The following is a 16,607-nucleotide window of genomic DNA, read 5'->3' on the forward strand; positions in this document are numbered from 1 at the left end:
ATCTCTTGGATGAGAAGAGCACAATTTTCGCATCACTGCTTTAATCAATCACTGAAAGCTACAAATTACGGCTTGGGAAACAAAAAAGAAGGCGTGACTACATATCCAAGAAATCGAATAGAGAAACTCCTATGTATTTCTTCAATCTCAGATGTGTCCATTTCTATGGAACAAGTGACTCATTCTTTTCATGAGTCATTTCTTTATAAGACTTGAAATCACTTTCAGAGACTCCATTGTGGATGAATCTTTTAAAAAAAATTAAATTAGCCATGATATGTGTGATACATGCACAGTATCTTTCAATTTCAAAAAGCTACTAATTTGTGCCTTTAGTATCACAATGTTCCTAAAGAAATCTCTAAAAGGATGGTTAAATTTAGATTCACCAAGAATCAAGCTTTTTGTCTCCAGGAATCATGGAGCAATTGCAAAGCAACTAATTTGGAGAGTTTTGTCATTCCTATAATTTGCAGATCAAAATGAGAACAGAATTTTTCACAGATCAAATAGATTTTGAGATGAACAAGTAGCTTGAGTTTTGAGTCTTCATCTTAGGTAACGTTATGCTGAGGATAGTTGAATCTCTGATGTGATCTCTAACAATCACTTCATAAAAAAAATAGAGACAGGTGTATTATGAGATCATAGTTTATAAATACCAAAAGTGGGTGAGACAGATCAATCAAAGAATCTGCAATTATTCATGCAGAAAAATCCAAAACTCAATAGTCTCTTCACATGCCTGTTGGATTTTATCTGTTTGGGGGATTCACATGCAGATCTATGCCATTAAAATAACCAAATCCATTAAGTGATCTAACTTATGTTTATTGAAAATTTAGATTATTAGCTGTGGGGTTCATGTGTGTAGAATTCATTAATCCACACCGTCAGCTTAATTCCTTTCGAAGATGGTTCTCTCCCTTACTTTTCTTCTTCCGCAAGATCTCGATTTCGTGGAGGCAACAGATGGCTATTCCGTGCATTCAAGTCCATCGTCTACTTGTTTATGTATTTAATTTTTGTCATAGTTTACAATGTACTAGATTCTTGATCTGTTTGTTTTCTTATATACGAGTTCATATATAATTTAGAATTCATGCGGGTAGGAAAATAAATTTGACAACAATGCCTTCGTAGCATTGTGCTTATTTATTTAGGCACATACCTACAATTCCTCGCCTATTGTTTCAACATGAACATACCATCAACTCATTCATTCCAGAATTACTTCTCTCCTTATCTGAGCTTATAAGGTGTTCTTAATATTTTGTTCCTCTATTGTACTTAGTGAAGTGAATAAATACACTCCCGAAAAATATTTTGTGAAATTGATCTTTATCCTATTCAAGACCATGACACAGCCTTGTTTTTTTTGGTTTCTGGATCCTAGTCAAAAAAGCTACAATGGAAAGGTGATCACTCCATTTCACCTATTATAAATTCATTATCATCCTTAAGTGTGATCTAAGCTGAGCAATGGCAGTCGAAAACTCCCTCGAAAGGGCAGATGCTTCCTGCGATGAAGATGGCCACTCAAGACGAACTGGTACTAATTGATTCCTAGCTCCTTCCATGTCTGCAAAACTATTTGTTCATATCTACATCTGCTAACTTGTAACTGAGCAGGAACTCTGTGGACTTGTGTGGCTCACATCATCACTGCAGTGATCGGCTCCGGCGTGCTTTCCCTCGCATGGAGCACTTCCCAACTGGGGTGGATTGCAGGCCCAGTCTCCATGCTGTGCTTTGCCATTGTCACCTATGTGTCTGCCTTTCTGCTCTCGGATTGCTACAGGTCTCCTCACCCTGTCACTGGAACCAGAAACTACTCCTACATGGATGCCGTCCGAATTAATCTCGGTAAAACACCGAATCCAACTTACTCTCATCACCAATTCCTTGTACTATTTCATGTAGAGTTTCTTTGTCTTGGTGCTAGTTCAGGTGAGAAACAGACTTGGGTTTGTGGGTTCCTCCAGTACTTCAGCTTGTGTGGAACAGGAATAGCATACACAATCACTACATCAACTAGTCTCAAGTAGGCACAATTTTGAAGAATCAATTTCTAGTTGTTATACACATTGATGAACTTAAATTTGTCTTTTTTAATGTGTTGGTAGAGCAATCCAGAAATCAGATTGTTACCATAAGAAAGGCCGAAATGCGCCATGTGCATACGGGGATAGTTTCTACATGCTGATGTTTGGAGTTGTTCAGATAGTGTTCTCTCAGATACCTGATTTCCATGAGATGGCATGGCTCTCTGTTGTTGCTGCCATCATGTCCTTCACTTACTCTTCCATTGGATTTGTTCTTGGCGTTGCCAAAGTGATTGGTTTGTCTTGCTTCATCTTTCTATATTGGTCACTTCTTACTATGTAGCCGAGTAGTCGAGTGATGATCGTGAGTAGATTTGATTGTTCTATCATGATTCGAAAAGTTTAAGCTATTGGAAGAATCTAAACCAAGCCAAGCAACTGAGTTTCTGAATTCTTCTTAGATTCTAAACCAAGCTAAGATTGAGTTAGCTATCATAATCCTGAAAGTTGAATCTGTTAAACAAAAGATTAAACTATCAGTTAACTATAACTATCTTGGAGACATGATGCTAAATCTTTGACAGCTATTCCTTTCTTGTGAAGAGTAACTATAATCTTGACACACAGATTTGATCAAACTCTCTTGGCAAATTGTCATGATAACAGTTTGTGAAAGATCTGATTGAGCCTAAGAAATGCATCCATTTCTGTTTTGATACCTCAGTAATTCATTTAGTTTCAATCTGTGTTCTGTCCTTAAAAACTCAATAATCTGTTCGTATACCGAACGATAAATGATTTCCTAATGCCATTTGGTTTACAGGAAATGGAATGATAAAAGGAGGAATCAGTGGGGTTCCGATGCCATCGAAAGCGCAGAAAGTTTGGCGAGTTTCTCAAGCTCTTGGGGACATTGCATTTGCCTACCCATACTCATTGATTGTCTTAGAGATACAGGTGAGAATTAACGATTCTCAGTCTCTGTTTCCGTTGCAGTTGAATAAGAAAACAAGAAGTTGATCTTACAAGTTCTAAAACAAACTTGAACACGAATGCTTCAAGGATACATTGAAATCGCCACCTCCAGAGAACCAAACGATGAAGAGAGCATCAATGATCTCCATTTTCCTCACCACATTCTTCTACCTCTCGTGCGGGTGCTTCGGTTACGCTGCTTTCGGGAATGCCACGCCAGGAAACCTCTTGACAGGATTCGGTTTCTTCGAACCGTATTGGCTTATCGACTTTGCAAATGCATGCATCGTAGTTCACTTAGTTGGAGGTTATCAGGTAAACTGAAATCTTCTGAATATTCAAAATAGTAGTGAGTGTAAATTTTGACGACTAAACTTTCTATCATGGATTTGTTTTCTTAGGTTTACAGCCAGCCAGTGTTCTCCTTTGCAGACAGATTGGCTGCAAGAGTTTTCCCCAACAGTGGATTTGTCAAGAAGTTCTACACAATCCAACTGCCATTGCTGCCACCTTACAAGCTGAATTTCTTCAGGCTGTGCTTCAGAACAGCCTACGTCGCAACCACAACAGGGCTTGCAATGTTCTTTCCATTCTTCAATGAGGTCCTAGCATTGTTGGGGGCCCTAAACTTTTGGCCTTTGGCCATCTATTTTCCTGTGGAGATGTATTTTGTGCAGAAGAAAATAAGCACTTGGACAAGGAGATGGATCGTGCTCAAGGTCTTCAGCATTGTGTGCTTGTTGGTCAGCGTATATGCTTTGATTGGGTCAGTTGAAGGAGTCATAAGTGAGAAGATTGGATGATTTGTGAGGTCCCTTAATGTTCTAAATGAGATTGGTTATATGAGTAAAATGACATCAAAGATGTAATCTTTACTTTTTCTCATATAGAGAATCTCTATAATCAATACATATCCATCTCAACAAATATATACAATATTTTCCTTCAAATCAAGCAACATGTCTTAAATATATAGAAATATGCAACTGATGCATTCTCAAACACAACACATCCAAATTAATACAATACATGTTATTCCACTGTTCTTTAAAGAAAATTATCATTACAAGCTAAACCATTCTGACCACTGTACTTGTGTGACAAAATATTGCATGCCAAGACACTATGCCCAGAACTCATAAGCAGAAAATTGAAGCATGCTATCAATTATTTGAATAAATTGTCAAAGAATAACTATTGCAAAAATACTACCCATTAAAGCAACTGGTTACCAATTCATCTTCCTTGCCACCCAATAAAAAAATATATGCAGAAAAAACAAAGAAACTTGTATGACACTGTAGAAAAATATATATCTTCTGCATCCTGTGATCTTGTAGCACAACTGTATAAAGAGCCATCTACCAAATTGCTAGGGCAAAGTGGACCATTTTGTTCACTCTCAAAGAGTTGCATTGCCATTCTCTGACAGCGAGGTATCGGAGGCGGCATCATCTATGGTCAATTTGGAAATGCTGTCTGAAATAGCACTTCCTTCTCCGTCAGATGCAACAGCAGCTTGTGTGGGAGAATCCTCAGTGGAGAGTTCTGGTGCATCGGGATTAGTCTCTGATGGTCGGGAGTTTAGCAGACTCCAGTACATGATGCTGGCAGTGAGAGTGAGGATCATTTTCTGGTTTACCTGTCACAATGGAAAGGATGCAAAAAAATGACATGTTTTATGGATTTTAGAGTATCCGAAGTACAGAAACATCAACTTTAAAGAAAATTGTCAATCATCATCAATGGATTCAGATGAGGAACATTGTTTTTTTAATTTATTTTAGAAAAACCACACCACCGATATGTATCATTTGAGACAATCAAAACCTTGGTACTATTTTTACCTCAATGATATCATCTGGCAGCAAAAAGACAGAGCAGCCAAGCTTTCTTGCTACGCTGATGATATATGTGGCATTCAACTTCTTCTCTTCATCTATATCCAGTTTATGCAAATACTAAAATTGTTAACATATGGACAGTTATAATTTTAAAACTTCTAAAAAAACAAAGCCATGGACAAAAAAAAGAGCAATTGGATGCCTTTACCAGTTTCACCCTTTGTAACAACTTTCCAGTTGACAACTCTCGGTTTCACAGCACTAAGAAGCTCAAGGAAAAACAATCCATTTGATAAGTTCTTATCCTGCATGGGTAAAAATCACAAAAGGGATAGAAACTTGAGAAAGGAATGCTGATAGTGAATACTAGATGGGTTGAGCAATGACTCAAGAAACCTTAAAACTATCCATCTGAGGAGTTCTGTTTGATCCTTTAACTTTGCCATTAGCCCAGTTCAAAATATCAGCATCTGTTAGCTCTTTCCCTTGGGAGTGGTATCGCAAGTTCTTCAGAAGTTTAAGAATATTGAAACGCATCAATTGCCACAGGTAAGCTGGAAAAACATGTGGAAATCTTAATACTAATTCTTGGAGAATATGATCGTCATCTTCGAGATGATTGAAACAACAACAAAACCAGACTAACAATACTTTGGAAATAACACTATTTGACGACAATTGATATACCTCCAATGGATGATGAAATGAAAGAAAATAAGTTTATGATATAGACACGTTCAAAGATGACAAATAGTTTTTATGATGGGATTAAAATCGACTAGAGTTGAAGATATATGGCAGGCAGTGACCATAGAAAATTCTAGTTAAAACAAAAGGTAATACAAGGGATAAGAATATTTATAGTGATCTTATCATTGAATACATTTTGATGGAGGAATTAGATATAGGGTGGGCAGTCATCATAGAAAATTCTAGTTGAAACACAAAGAAATATAAGGGATAAGAATATTTATAGTGATCTTATCATGAATAAATTTCAATGGAGGAATAAGATTCATATAGTCAATCTCAAATACTTGGACTAGCATGCCTTAGTGATGTTAACTTTGGAGAAACTAAATAACTAATTTCCCCATTTCCTCTTATTTTGTAGTTTTCTATTTAACTTTCTTCCCCTAATTAAGGACCCAGAATTTGGTACAATCAATATTAAGATTTTCACCTCATAGATTTATTGATTTCACAAACCAAGTCTGTAATTTCGAACTTCAATATTCAACATAAGCCTTTGGCCTTCCTCTCCAGAAAGGATTCTGTTTTCCAACAACATATCCAAAATAATCTAGAGCACCCGAGAAAATTAACCTTCCAAAGTTGCACTTAAATTTAGTTTCCTGATATGACTTGCTTAAGAAAACATGCAAAGCAATTTTGAATGTGGACTTTCCTTAAAATAACTAATAAAATTAGTTAAGGGGAAAAAGGATATATGCAAATGCACTCAAATTAAACTGAAATGAACTTACCAAGAATGAGCTTCTTATTTCCTTGGACAATGTCATTACCAGCAACATTTACAAGTGAAAAGTTCAACTGGGTGCCAATCCTTATTACTTGATTGCAGTTTTCCACCTTTCTAAATGGCATCTTAATGGGGGGCTTACTTGCTTGCTTCCAATTAACTGATCCAGGAGATACTTTGTCAAGTACTTCCAAAAGAACCCATCTGCAAAAATCATGTCATCAAATAGTTCGCGATCAAGAAAATTTATAATATAAAAGTGATCTTACCCATTCCTGACATCCTCAAACAAATTATTAACATATGTAGCAATTCCAAGACTATTGATCCATAATCGAAAAGCTCTCTCATCTCGGGTAACTTGGATATCATCTGGCATCATCTGAGACAAGGAGATTGGCTTAGCATCAGAGGATAGACCATTCCTGCAAATCATGTGTCATTAGGACATTAATTAAGCAAGATGCATAGCTTAAAAAGGGCCATAAATGTAAAGAACTTGTATTTAAATTTTGAAGCAGCTTCAATCTTCATAAGTTTATGGATTTCAGGACAATAATTTATGGATTTCAAGATAATAATAAGAAATACCCTTTTTGAAGAGGAGCCTTGGCTCAAAGGTAAAGTTGTTGCCGTGTAACCTAGAGGTCACGGGTTCGAGTCTCAAAAATAGCCTCTTGCAAAGTAGGGTAAGGCTGCGTGCAATAGACTCTTCCCTAGAATCCCGCATTGGTGAGAGTTTCGTACACCAGACTACCTTTTTTCTTTAATAAAAAACACCCTTTTCATAGAATAGTGGTATAGGATCATGGCTTCCACCCCCAGTATTATGTTGAAGGATCATGTTTAAAACCAAAAAACGATGCAGTTTCATAAGAAACAGAGTTTCACCTTGAAATCAATGCAACTAGAATCACCATGGTTAAGAAGAATGACTTGAATATTAAGACATAACATTCATAAGAAACTGAATTGGATTTTGTAAACATGGAATTTATTTAGCAACTGCAATTATACTAGCATGCCTGATGAAGATCTTGGATTGTACTTGAAATGCCTAGTTGTTCAAGAAATGAGTTTTTTGGAACTTCGACAAGGTGTTTGTTCGAACATGAGACAATTATTTCCTTTCAGAGTCTATAGCAGGGAGATGTGTGTAGGGTGTTATGATACTTGGTGTAGAATAGTACACTATACTAAGGAAAATGCAAAATTCGCAAAGTACAGGATGATGAGGTGAGACAGAGTGGTGAGCGTGCAATTTGGATTGTACAAATGCATGATTCTATGAGCAACGAACTGATGATGCAACCAGAATCATTGGTTGCAGCTATTTCAGAAAGATCAGATTAAGCCCTAAATCTGGGCCATCATATATTGCTTAGCCTCGAGATGCCTTAGGTACCAACATATCCACTTTGGCAGATGTTATCTCTATTTTCTTAAGGGGCATACAGGTGAGGGTGAGATTTTCTCTTTCAATTTTATTTGTGTTTTATTAGAAATATTTTTTCCTTAACAATATAGTTTTCTTGGTTGCCTTTTGGCCAAGAAAAAGATACATAAGAGAAGACTGAAGCTGCAAACCCCACCTATGTTGGAATATCTGAGCAACAAATGCAAGATTCAGATTGGGAGAGCCTTCAACAATATCCTTTTCACTCAAGTAGCGCTTGCAATCCAATTTCTCAGCTTGTTGAAGTACTTTTTTTGCTCTTTCATTAGGATCTTTAGTATCCAAAATGTCTGTGCTAGCATGCTCAGGTGCAAGAGCTTTAAGAAGGTAGGCATATGCTTCACCATCCTGCATAAATGAAGTCCATGAGAAACCGAAAACCATTAGAGACAAATGATTGAAAATTGGAAGAATTGCTAAGGAAAATAAAATTGATGAAGTAAAGATGCCAGAGAGCTTCCATTGTGACCAAGAAAAGAGTATTACCAACCAAAAATATCTCAAAAGTCATACACAGTGCTGCAGAAATTTTATGATTCATTTATTCTCAGTTGTTTAGAGTCTATGCAATATATTTTGCAAGGGGAAAACAACAGAAAACTATAATCCTTTTTCCTTTTTGTGGTACCTTCACATCAGAAGAAAAATTCGACACAGTTTTCTTGTATCCTACTTTCTTCAGATGAAAATTCATCCATTTCAGCAACAATTTCTCAGGTGATAAGCTAACAAGTTCATCCACATCCTGTAGTTGTAAATAAAGATAAATACATGGTCAATAGTTTCACTAAAATATCAGCATAAATATAACTAACCACAAGGAAAAAAGAGAGTCTAGTTCTTGACCTGGTTATCATCTATCACCTCCAGCAGCTGTGGTGTCTTCTTGAGATTGAGATCTGCTAGGAGTTGTATCTGAAAAATGATAATAGGGAAAAATAATATACCGTGAATGAGAGCAATGATAGCTAATTAGGAGGAAATAAGTCCAAAGCTCTAGTGAGAAAGCATAAATCTAAATTATTGCTGACTAACATATCTTGTTTAGCAAGTGGAAGCACTTCTAATGTACAACATAAGAAATAAATAAATCCTGTTCCATACCTTTATAATTTGGGAAATCAAACCCAGAACCAAATGAGGCTGCAAAAAAAAAGACAAATAAATAAACTAATCCAAAATATTTGAGTTTTCACAAGGAGAAACAAAAATTAGTATACACAACAGAGTTGGTGATCTGCCATGAGTAAATTGGATTGTCAAAGAAATAGGAAACAGAAATTGGGGGGTTTCACATAAAAATGAGGAAAGAAAGAACGCAGTTACTTATTAATGTCTTTGGCAGGTACTCATTCATTAACTACTGTCAGGTAGTTCATTACTGCTTAGAATGTCTCAAGAATCTTTGGAAAGAACATTAAAAGTACATTCAAAGATATGTGTGAAAGTGGATGGAGTTGGGATACATTACTCTTTAATTAAGAAAAAATAAAATAAGAACTAGCAAATGTAAGATCGGCATCATATCCATCATCGATGATATATACAAAGAACACTTGACATGGTCTTGAAAAAGATGGAGGAAACTTTTTTCCTTCACAAAGTTGTTAGAATGCTTATAGATGATATTAAGCAACACTTACCCGCCCTTCAACCAAGTCCTGTGTTCCAATATTGACAACAGTGCACCCAATAGCCTTTGCAGAATTGAGGCAAAGAGTGTGATTTTCATTCCTTTCCCAGGGATTGAGTACTCTTTTTGTATTGATTGCCCTTTCATCTATAGTACCCGGTACCGCCACATTGATCAATTTACTATTGAAAACACAAAATGCAGAAAAATTTAACACATTCAATACAGTAAATTTGAGCAACTATCACTACCAACAAAATGTATGAAATGCAGTCGCAGATCAAGTATGGCAAACTAAATCAACAAAATCATGATGAAATGAATAACTAGATTATTATCAACTTTTGTGCCATTTTACTTTTAGGTCTAGAAAGTATACCATAGAAGAACACCATCTCTGATAAGATCGAAAAGGTCATTAGTAGCAGAATCCAAAGGAAGGTATTTCTTCAAAAATGTGTCTTCTCCAAGGTAACTATTGATATGAGCCACATAGGATGATTTTTCAGATTCGTTAATGGTATGCAAGAGTGTAGTGGTAGCTGCCTTCAAGAATGAAGAGGAATTCTTTTCTTGACCTAATTTGGCTGCTGCACGATTTAGTAGATCCAGATATGCCTGCATAAATCATCAGTAAATCTGTAATAAATCAAGCTAATCCTCTCTGATCGGAGAAACTGAATAGTCAAGAGGTAAGGAAACAAGCATCACCTTGAGGAAAGTTTCAAAGTCTAGTTCCTGACTAGTTTCTTGGTAAGACTCACTCAACATATCCGCAATCTCTTGCTCAGTAACCAAATCTTTCAGACCCTTCAGCTTTGCCAGCAGTGGGGGCAAATTGCCTACACTGACATGTCCTGTCTCCTTCTTTGTAGAAACAAACTATACAACGCAAACCCATCCAATTCAAGATACTCAGACTCTCAGATCAAGATCGAAAATTTTTAAGAAAATAAATCACCTTACCTTGGATTTAAGACCTCGTAGCTCCACTTGCGTGAACTGACTCTGGAGCCACGGATCAGAGACTATGACTCCAACGAAATTTGACATTTTTTACTTCCGAATTATTTCAGCGCGTTATAGAGACCGATCAATCTTCAATAATCAGATGGACATGCCTGTAGATGACGAAAATATCAGCTCAAAAATCAAGAAATATACAAATCTCAACTTTCTCCTCACATCACAATTTTCATCACATGGCATTAAAGAGATCCCAAATTCCTCCACTTCTGATCCTAATAAGAAGAATCAAATCGGAAAAACGACAGCATGCAAGCGACCTAATCATTCAGAAAGACGCCTACGAAAAACCAAATCAAGGGCTACATGCCGACCTGCCGAAAAAGTGCAAAATCATACCTTTTCGCTCCTCCTGCACTTATTCACATTGCCGATTGTGTTTTCGCCCTTCTCGTCGCCGTTGTTCGTGTTCTTGACGATTGAATTCCCGGAATCGTGGGAGGAGAATGGCGAAGAAGCGTGGGGGACCGACCTAGGAATCTCCCGGCCGAAAGCTAAAACATATTCGTCGAACAGAGCATTCCTTCTGACTTCCCTTTTTGTCGCTTACCCTTGAATTATACCTTACAGGTTACTGAACAAGTCTGTCAGAAGTCAGTGGGGCCTACTAATCAGAGGACAGGACTTGTACCGACGCGGAGGATATGTTGATGGGTACAAAACTTACTAAGAAGGAAACTCATAAATTTTACAAAATTATGCAAAAATGTTCCAACAAAAAGTATATCCAAAATTTTTAAAAATTATTTTTCTAAAAAATAACAGCCGAAAATAAATAAATATTTAAGAATAAATTTTATTCATACTGAAGTCAAAAGTGAAAATCGAACTAAAATTTGCAAATTTTTAGATAAAACATAAAAAATCACCATTCTAGTAAGTTTGATACCATTTTTATTTTATTTATTTTGAGTACCATATTAATTCTTTTTAGTATGGTTCAACTTTCACAATTGGTATATGGCATCCATTTATTAATGTATTATTTACACTTTAGGAAAGAATAAATTCAAGCTAAAATTTGATATTCGAGTTTAAAATTTTAACAAATTCAAGAAAGCTATTTTTTAAAAAGAAAAACACATAATAATTTAGTCATATTTTTTATAAAAATTTAATGCTAATTATTTAATTTCTCTTAAAGTAATTATTTCAACAATAATTTTTTATCACAGGCCTTCGTCAACAAATTGACGTTGAACTTTGTTTTTTACTTTTTTACAACAAAGTCGATATGCGTTTTTGGTAATGGCAATATATAGAGTTAAAGCTGAGTGAATTTAACTGTATTTAAATTTATTCATTTATTTATTAAAAATATTATTTAGAGCTTTCATTTATTTATTAAAAATATTATTTAGAGCTTTATATGGAGTTTAACTTGATTAACATGCAAGCACGTAATTAATTAATAATTAAAGCTTCCTTTGCGAAACATGACCGCCGCTACCACTAATCACCTCCCATTAATTAATTACACTCATAAGAAAACGATAAACAACGGTAATTAATGGTAATCGTCCATCCTGTAAAATCCTCCCTTCTCTTGTCTCCACTGTTCCTCATCTCCGGCGAACCCTGGCCGCCGACCCACAAATTAATAATATTTCTCGTGGAGAGACGAAGAAGGTTGCTTGCGCCATCCTCGTCGGTGAGGCTGCTGCCTTGGTAGAGTGCTTCTTCGTTGGCTTCTGCTTGCTCGCACCTTGTTGATTGCCATCGCAGTACTTTCTCTGGAGACTACCTCGTTTGTTGCCATCACGGTGAGGTCGCCGCCCGCCATCTCCCTTCCTCCTCTGCCGGGTCCTCGGTCAGGTGGCCGTCCTCCGCCAGTGCGTCGAGACCGCCGTCGTGGACGCGTGGAGCGGTCATCTTTTTCATCTGTTTCATTCTTTAGGATCGGTCAGATCTCAGACTCACTAAATGGGCCGGGCCAGCCCATATACATGGGCCGCTCTGGGGGCCGCTCTACTTCTTGTACGAACAAGAGCTTCAAAACTAATAGATTCAAAGTGTATCCAAGCAGGAATGCTCAATCCTGCAATTCTATATCAAATTCTAGGAAGGAGGAAGAAGAAGAATATGATTTATGAACAGAGATGAAGGAACAAATTTAGTTGTAAATCCTTGCTTGTCTCAAAATTTGTGTGATGCATAATCATTCTGCCAAAATTTTCGCTGTATCGCCCTCGTGCTCGTGCCGTTGCACATGCACTCCGGCGCCGGGTAAGCTGTCACATCCTTGTCGGCTTTGCCCGTTCTCATCTCCGGTTGTCCCATCGATCCGCGGTGCAGTTCCTTCACGATCCGGTTGAACTCCTCCTCCGGCAGCGCCGCGTCCATGAAGTAGGGAATCATCTGCCGCTTGTTGGGCGTGATGTACTTCCTGTGCCCGGCGTAGGCGCGGTGGCCGCGCATGAGGTGGCCCATGTTCCCGCCGTGCGACGGAATGAACACGTCGCTCTGTTCGCATACCATGTAGTCGACGGCGGCGAGCACGGAGGACTTGTTGGCGAAGGGTTCCAATTCGCCGACCAAGGCCAGGTCGACCTTGTTGAATAAGTTGGGGAAGTCTCCGGTGAGCGGGAGCAGGGCTTCTCGCCCGCCGAACGGCTCGCCGCCGGCCCAGTAGATTCTCGCGTCCCGTGGGGCTTCCAGCGCCTTGAGCAATCGGGTGACTTCGACTGCGTTCAAGGGGCAAAGGCCGGCGAGCTTGCGCTCGTGGTAGGTCATGTTGGAGCGGCCGGTGAGGAGCTTGGGATGGAGTTTTCTCTCTTTCTGGATGGCGGCATCGGCGGCGGGGCTGAGGCCAGGGAGGCATCCGGTGCGCACCCACACGTCCTTCTCCATGCGCAGATGAAGCGCAAGGTACGGGCCATGGCTTCTCATCCTCGCCGCTAATTTGTTCCCCAGTTCATGGATTGGAGCTGCAAATCTCAGAGCATGAAATGCGACCTGCTCAATGTGGGACAAGTAAAGTAAAATCTCTGATTCTGATAGATTCAATTCTGAAATGATGTGATTCGATCGTTACCTTGCAACGAAGCTTTTGGAGATCGGATGGAAGGTCCTTGGAGAGCCTGGAATCCAAGCCTCTCAGAAGCAGAACACCTTCTCTGTTTAGCTGCATCGATTAAGCTTGTTTCAGCTGAGCTCCACCGGAAAAAATAGCAGAAGAAAGAGGAAGAAGACAGACTAACTCTTTTCATATATCTCGATCGAATCCAATCAGGGGAAGCTTGAAGAGGCATTTGCCTGTCCTGCACCGGTCTGGTCATGATGTGCGTCGACGGCAGCGAGGACACTACCTTGACGTCGTCCGCGAGAACTTTCTTGAAATGTTCCAGATCAAACACATCGCCGAACTCACTGCCCAAATGAGGAATCATTCAAAAAAGTTTATCCTCTTTTGTTGATGAAACGAAAGTGGAAGCATCTTTAGGATTAGGAAGAATAGCTTTAATCTAGTAAGCAGGGAAAAGGAGGAACTTGATTCCACGAGTAAAGCATAGAAATTAGTAACTTTCGCCGGAAAAATCCGTACGAAGTCATCAGGATTAGCGAAAGCGGTGAGATTTTCTTCACAGAAATCGGGAATTAGATGGAAGATGACACCTTTCGTCGCTCCAGATGACATTGACCTGGAGCACCGGCACGACGAGGGAGGCGCCGAGGATCCGAGCGATTACAACGGCGTCGACGATCTGGTTGCGCTGTTGGTTGAGGCCTCCGGAGACGACAACTAGGAGATACTTCTTCCGTCGCCCTGACCGCGCCGCCGCCTCGCCCTTCGCCCGGTACTCCTCGCTGAAGTCGAGGCAGGGTACGTACCCCATCCCGTCCGGCTGCCGCCAGAAATCGACTTTGGAGTCCACCGCGAGCGCCGCCGCGGAGGGCGAGGAGGAGAGGGGGCGGCGGCGGGGGAGGTGGTGGCAGGGGAGGATCGGGTGGAGATGGAGGCCTGCGCGAAACGTTCCAAGGGCTGCAACGACGAAGAAGAGGAGGAGGAGGAGGAGCGGGCAGCGGGGGAGGCCGACGAGGCGGCGGCGGCCGCCGGGGCGGGAAGATGCCTTGTTTGGCGGGGAGAGGAGGAGCGAGGCGGAGGAGAGGGAGTGGAAGATCGCCGAAGGCACCGTGATGTACGACGTCCGCCTCCCCTTCGTCCTCGTCGCCATCTCTTCTTCTTGTTCTTCTTCACCGGAGCTGTCTTGTTTTGGAGTTGAATTAACAGCTTAACAGCAAACGGAAAGGCACTTTTCCGTTTTTAATAGCACGGCGGGAAGCAGGAGGAATCGGCGACGATGCGATTAATTATTTAAACTGACCGCGCTTACTACGAGAGCATTGTCCTATTATGAAATGACTATAATACCCTCCTGTGGTGGTTCAGAATGCGATTTCTTAAGCGACCGACAGTGGGTTCGAAGGTCAATTGGCACAAAATTGTTTGACCTCGGGAAACACATGGAGTGTCGAGCTGCCATGTCGCCAGCTATTATCGCATCGTACTTTTATTAATAATTAAAATCGTAATTTACTCTATCAATAAATACATTAAAAAGATTTTTAAAATATATTAATTTTAATTTAGAATAATTTTAAAACTTAGCGTAGTAAAAAATGTCATTAAATTTTTATATACTCGTAGAAAATATATTGTTTTTTATATAAATTAATCGTGTCATATGCATCCCATGATCTCAATTGATTATTGTTATTATTTACTATTTCACATGCCATTTGACCGACACATTGATGTGATGCATTAAAGCTAAGCACGATAATTAATGCACTTGTCCTTATGTGCACATTAATTTCTAATATACATATTACAATATCAAATCCTTGAAAGGATAAATTAGTGCTACTAATTAATGGTAAGTTTATGGGGCTCAACTGTTAATCATAGCTAATTTAAACTTAAACTTAGTTTGTGATATATTAAAATAATAAAAGCAAAAAAATTGAATGGATTGATATATATATATATAAATCACGAGCTCAATCATTGTGCAAAAAATGATATAATTAATTTGAAATAAAGTTGGTCCATGGAGGAGGACCACCTAGAAATTGGACCGATATATTTATTTTAAATAATATTTAATTTATATACTTCCAAATATTATTATTTTTAAATAACTAAATGTTGTTTTTTTCTCCCATACTCCTCTTGTCTCACGTAGATTATGGCTTTCCGTGGGAAGTGAGTTGGCGGTGGATAACTTTATTTATTAAAAGTAAAGGCGAAAGTTATTTTTAAATGAAATTGCAAAAAAGGCAGGCAGGAGTTTAATACAACTTTGCCAAGTTAATTTGTCCCTTGAAACAAATATAAATGCTACGTGCTTTCTAATTTTAGGAAGAAATTGATGAGCATTATAATTTTAATTGATTTTAGTGTTGATTTGGACTCTTGTATATGATTTATGGGAATATACTTAGGGATTTGCAAGAGTTGGTGAGATGTTGATTCCAAACATTATTGACTAACACTAAGATATGATTTTAACTTCTTAATGTTAAACATTTATCACAAAAATATTAAGTGACAAACTTTAACAGTCGATCGATCAATCAAGCTCAACGGCATGCCAATCTCAGCAGTCGACTTGTCCACCTCAATGGTTGGTCAGTTTCATCGATTGACGGCCTGAATCTGATGACAAATGAGAGGGGAAAGGAGAGGGGAGGAGACTTACTGTCGTATCTATCCAAGCTCTTGTTTATTGTCATCGCCATCACCCTCATGAATTTAGAGATCGGAGGGAGTTGGGAGTGTTAAGCTGATTTGGGGGTTGGGCGGTTAAGTTAAGGTTTCAGCGACCAATTTGATCGCAAGTACATTTGATGACGAATTCTCTATTTGTCGCTAAATTAGCGACAAATCATGGATTCTTCATCAATTTGACAGCATAAAAAGATAAATTCCTTATCAAATTCTTGTCATGTGGAACAATAATTTAGAAAGGAAGGTTGATAAATTTATAATTCGTCGTCAAATTTACGACCAATTAATATTTTATCTCTAATTTGACGACGAATTAAGAATTCGTTGTCAATTTGCTATGCATTCCGTGACAAAAATAGTTTTAGCAATGAATTTGTCAATAAAATACATTTGTTGTTAATTTTGCAATTAAAT

At 38.5% G+C, this 16,607-nt stretch overlaps 3 protein-coding genes across 6 annotated transcripts; 1 reads left to right on the forward strand and 2 right to left on the reverse strand.

Moving 5' to 3' along the window:
• The first annotated feature begins 1,128 nt into the window (after positions 1 to 1,128).
• Positions 1,129 to 3,931, forward strand: LOC141846469 (putative amino acid permease 7). Of its 3 annotated transcripts, none has more exons than XM_074734598.1 (7): positions 1,129 to 1,259; positions 1,397 to 1,552; positions 1,633 to 2,044; positions 2,127 to 2,341; positions 2,869 to 3,002; positions 3,108 to 3,335; positions 3,422 to 3,931. In XM_074734598.1, the coding sequence occupies exons 2-7, from the start codon at positions 1,483 to 1,485 to the stop codon at positions 3,821 to 3,823; spliced, it is 1,461 nt and encodes a 486-aa protein (XP_074590699.1). In that variant the 5' UTR covers positions 1,129 to 1,259; positions 1,397 to 1,482; the 3' UTR covers positions 3,824 to 3,931. The 3 variants fall into 3 exon arrangements, with proteins under 3 accessions (XP_074590699.1, XP_074590640.1, XP_074590765.1); XM_074734664.1 differs by having other exon boundaries at positions 1,135 to 1,552; positions 1,633 to 1,866; positions 1,951 to 2,044; XM_074734539.1 differs by having other exon boundaries at positions 1,129 to 1,552.
• Positions 3,932 to 4,021: 90 nt separating this feature from the next.
• LOC141846695 (fimbrin-4-like) lies at positions 4,022 to 10,919 on the reverse strand. 2 transcript variants are annotated; one of them, XM_074734763.1, is made up of 15 exons: positions 10,802 to 10,919; positions 10,403 to 10,557; positions 10,148 to 10,318; positions 9,816 to 10,054; positions 9,447 to 9,618; positions 8,908 to 8,946; positions 8,650 to 8,718; positions 8,432 to 8,548; positions 7,940 to 8,151; positions 6,617 to 6,772; positions 6,352 to 6,551; positions 5,261 to 5,418; positions 5,073 to 5,169; positions 4,868 to 4,959; positions 4,023 to 4,662 (listed from the first exon to the last, which is right to left on the reverse strand). In XM_074734763.1, the coding sequence occupies exons 2-15, from the start codon at positions 10,487 to 10,489 to the stop codon at positions 4,423 to 4,425; spliced, it is 2,049 nt and encodes a 682-aa protein (XP_074590864.1). In that variant the 5' UTR covers positions 10,490 to 10,557; positions 10,802 to 10,919; the 3' UTR covers positions 4,023 to 4,422. The 2 variants fall into 2 exon arrangements, with proteins under 2 accessions (XP_074590939.1, XP_074590864.1); XM_074734838.1 differs by lacking the exon at positions 10,802 to 10,919 and having other exon boundaries at positions 4,022 to 4,662; positions 10,403 to 10,492.
• Positions 10,920 to 11,857: 938 nt separating this feature from the next.
• Positions 11,858 to 14,734, reverse strand: LOC141846859 (O-fucosyltransferase 20-like). Its single transcript, XM_074734923.1, has 4 exons — positions 14,078 to 14,734; positions 13,663 to 13,831; positions 13,497 to 13,586; positions 11,858 to 13,417 (listed from the first exon to the last, which is right to left on the reverse strand). Exons 1-4 carry the CDS (start codon positions 14,635 to 14,637, stop codon positions 12,599 to 12,601), a joined length of 1,638 nt encoding a protein of 545 aa, XP_074591024.1. The 5' UTR covers positions 14,638 to 14,734; the 3' UTR covers positions 11,858 to 12,598.
• Positions 14,735 to 16,607: the final 1,873 nt, after the last annotated feature.

The sequence above is a fragment of the Curcuma longa genome, chromosome 1 (assembly GCF_044706935.1).
Source record: "Curcuma longa cultivar G26 ecotype Majalengka, Jawa Barat chromosome 1, ITB_CL_G26_1.1, whole genome shotgun sequence".
Lineage (NCBI taxonomy): Eukaryota > Viridiplantae > Streptophyta > Magnoliopsida > Zingiberales > Zingiberaceae > Curcuma > Curcuma longa.

Excerpts from the sequence above, each read along its gene's own strand:
- LOC141846469 (XM_074734539.1), top strand. The coding sequence starts at position 1,483 with ATGGCAGTCGAAAACTCCCTCGAAAGGGCAGATGCTTCCTGCGATGAA. Across the intron at positions 2,045-2,126 it reads ACTACATCAACTAGTCTCAA|AGCAATCCAGAAATCAGATT; the intron begins GTAGGCACAATT and ends ATGTGTTGGTAG. Across the intron at positions 3,003-3,107 it reads TGATTGTCTTAGAGATACAG|GATACATTGAAATCGCCACC; the intron begins GTGAGAATTAAC and ends GAATGCTTCAAG.
- LOC141846695 (XM_074734838.1), bottom strand. The coding sequence starts at position 10,489 with ATGTCAAATTTCGTTGGAGTCATAGTCTCTGATCCGTGGCTCCAGAGT. Across the intron at positions 8,719-8,907 it reads TGATTTCCCAAATTATAAAG|ATACAACTCCTAGCAGATCT; the intron begins GTATGGAACAGG and ends ATCATTTTTCAG. Across the intron at positions 8,152-8,431 it reads ATTTTTCTTCTGATGTGAAG|GATGGTGAAGCATATGCCTA; the intron begins GTACCACAAAAA and ends TCATTTATGCAG.
- LOC141846859 (XM_074734923.1), bottom strand. The coding sequence starts at position 14,637 with ATGGCGACGAGGACGAAGGGGAGGCGGACGTCGTACATCACGGTGCCT. Across the intron at positions 13,832-14,077 it reads GTCATCTGGAGCGACGAAAG|TGAGTTCGGCGATGTGTTTG; the intron begins GTGTCATCTTCC and ends TCATTTGGGCAG. Across the intron at positions 13,587-13,662 it reads GATCGAGATATATGAAAAGA|CTAAACAGAGAAGGTGTTCT; the intron begins GTTAGTCTGTCT and ends TAATCGATGCAG.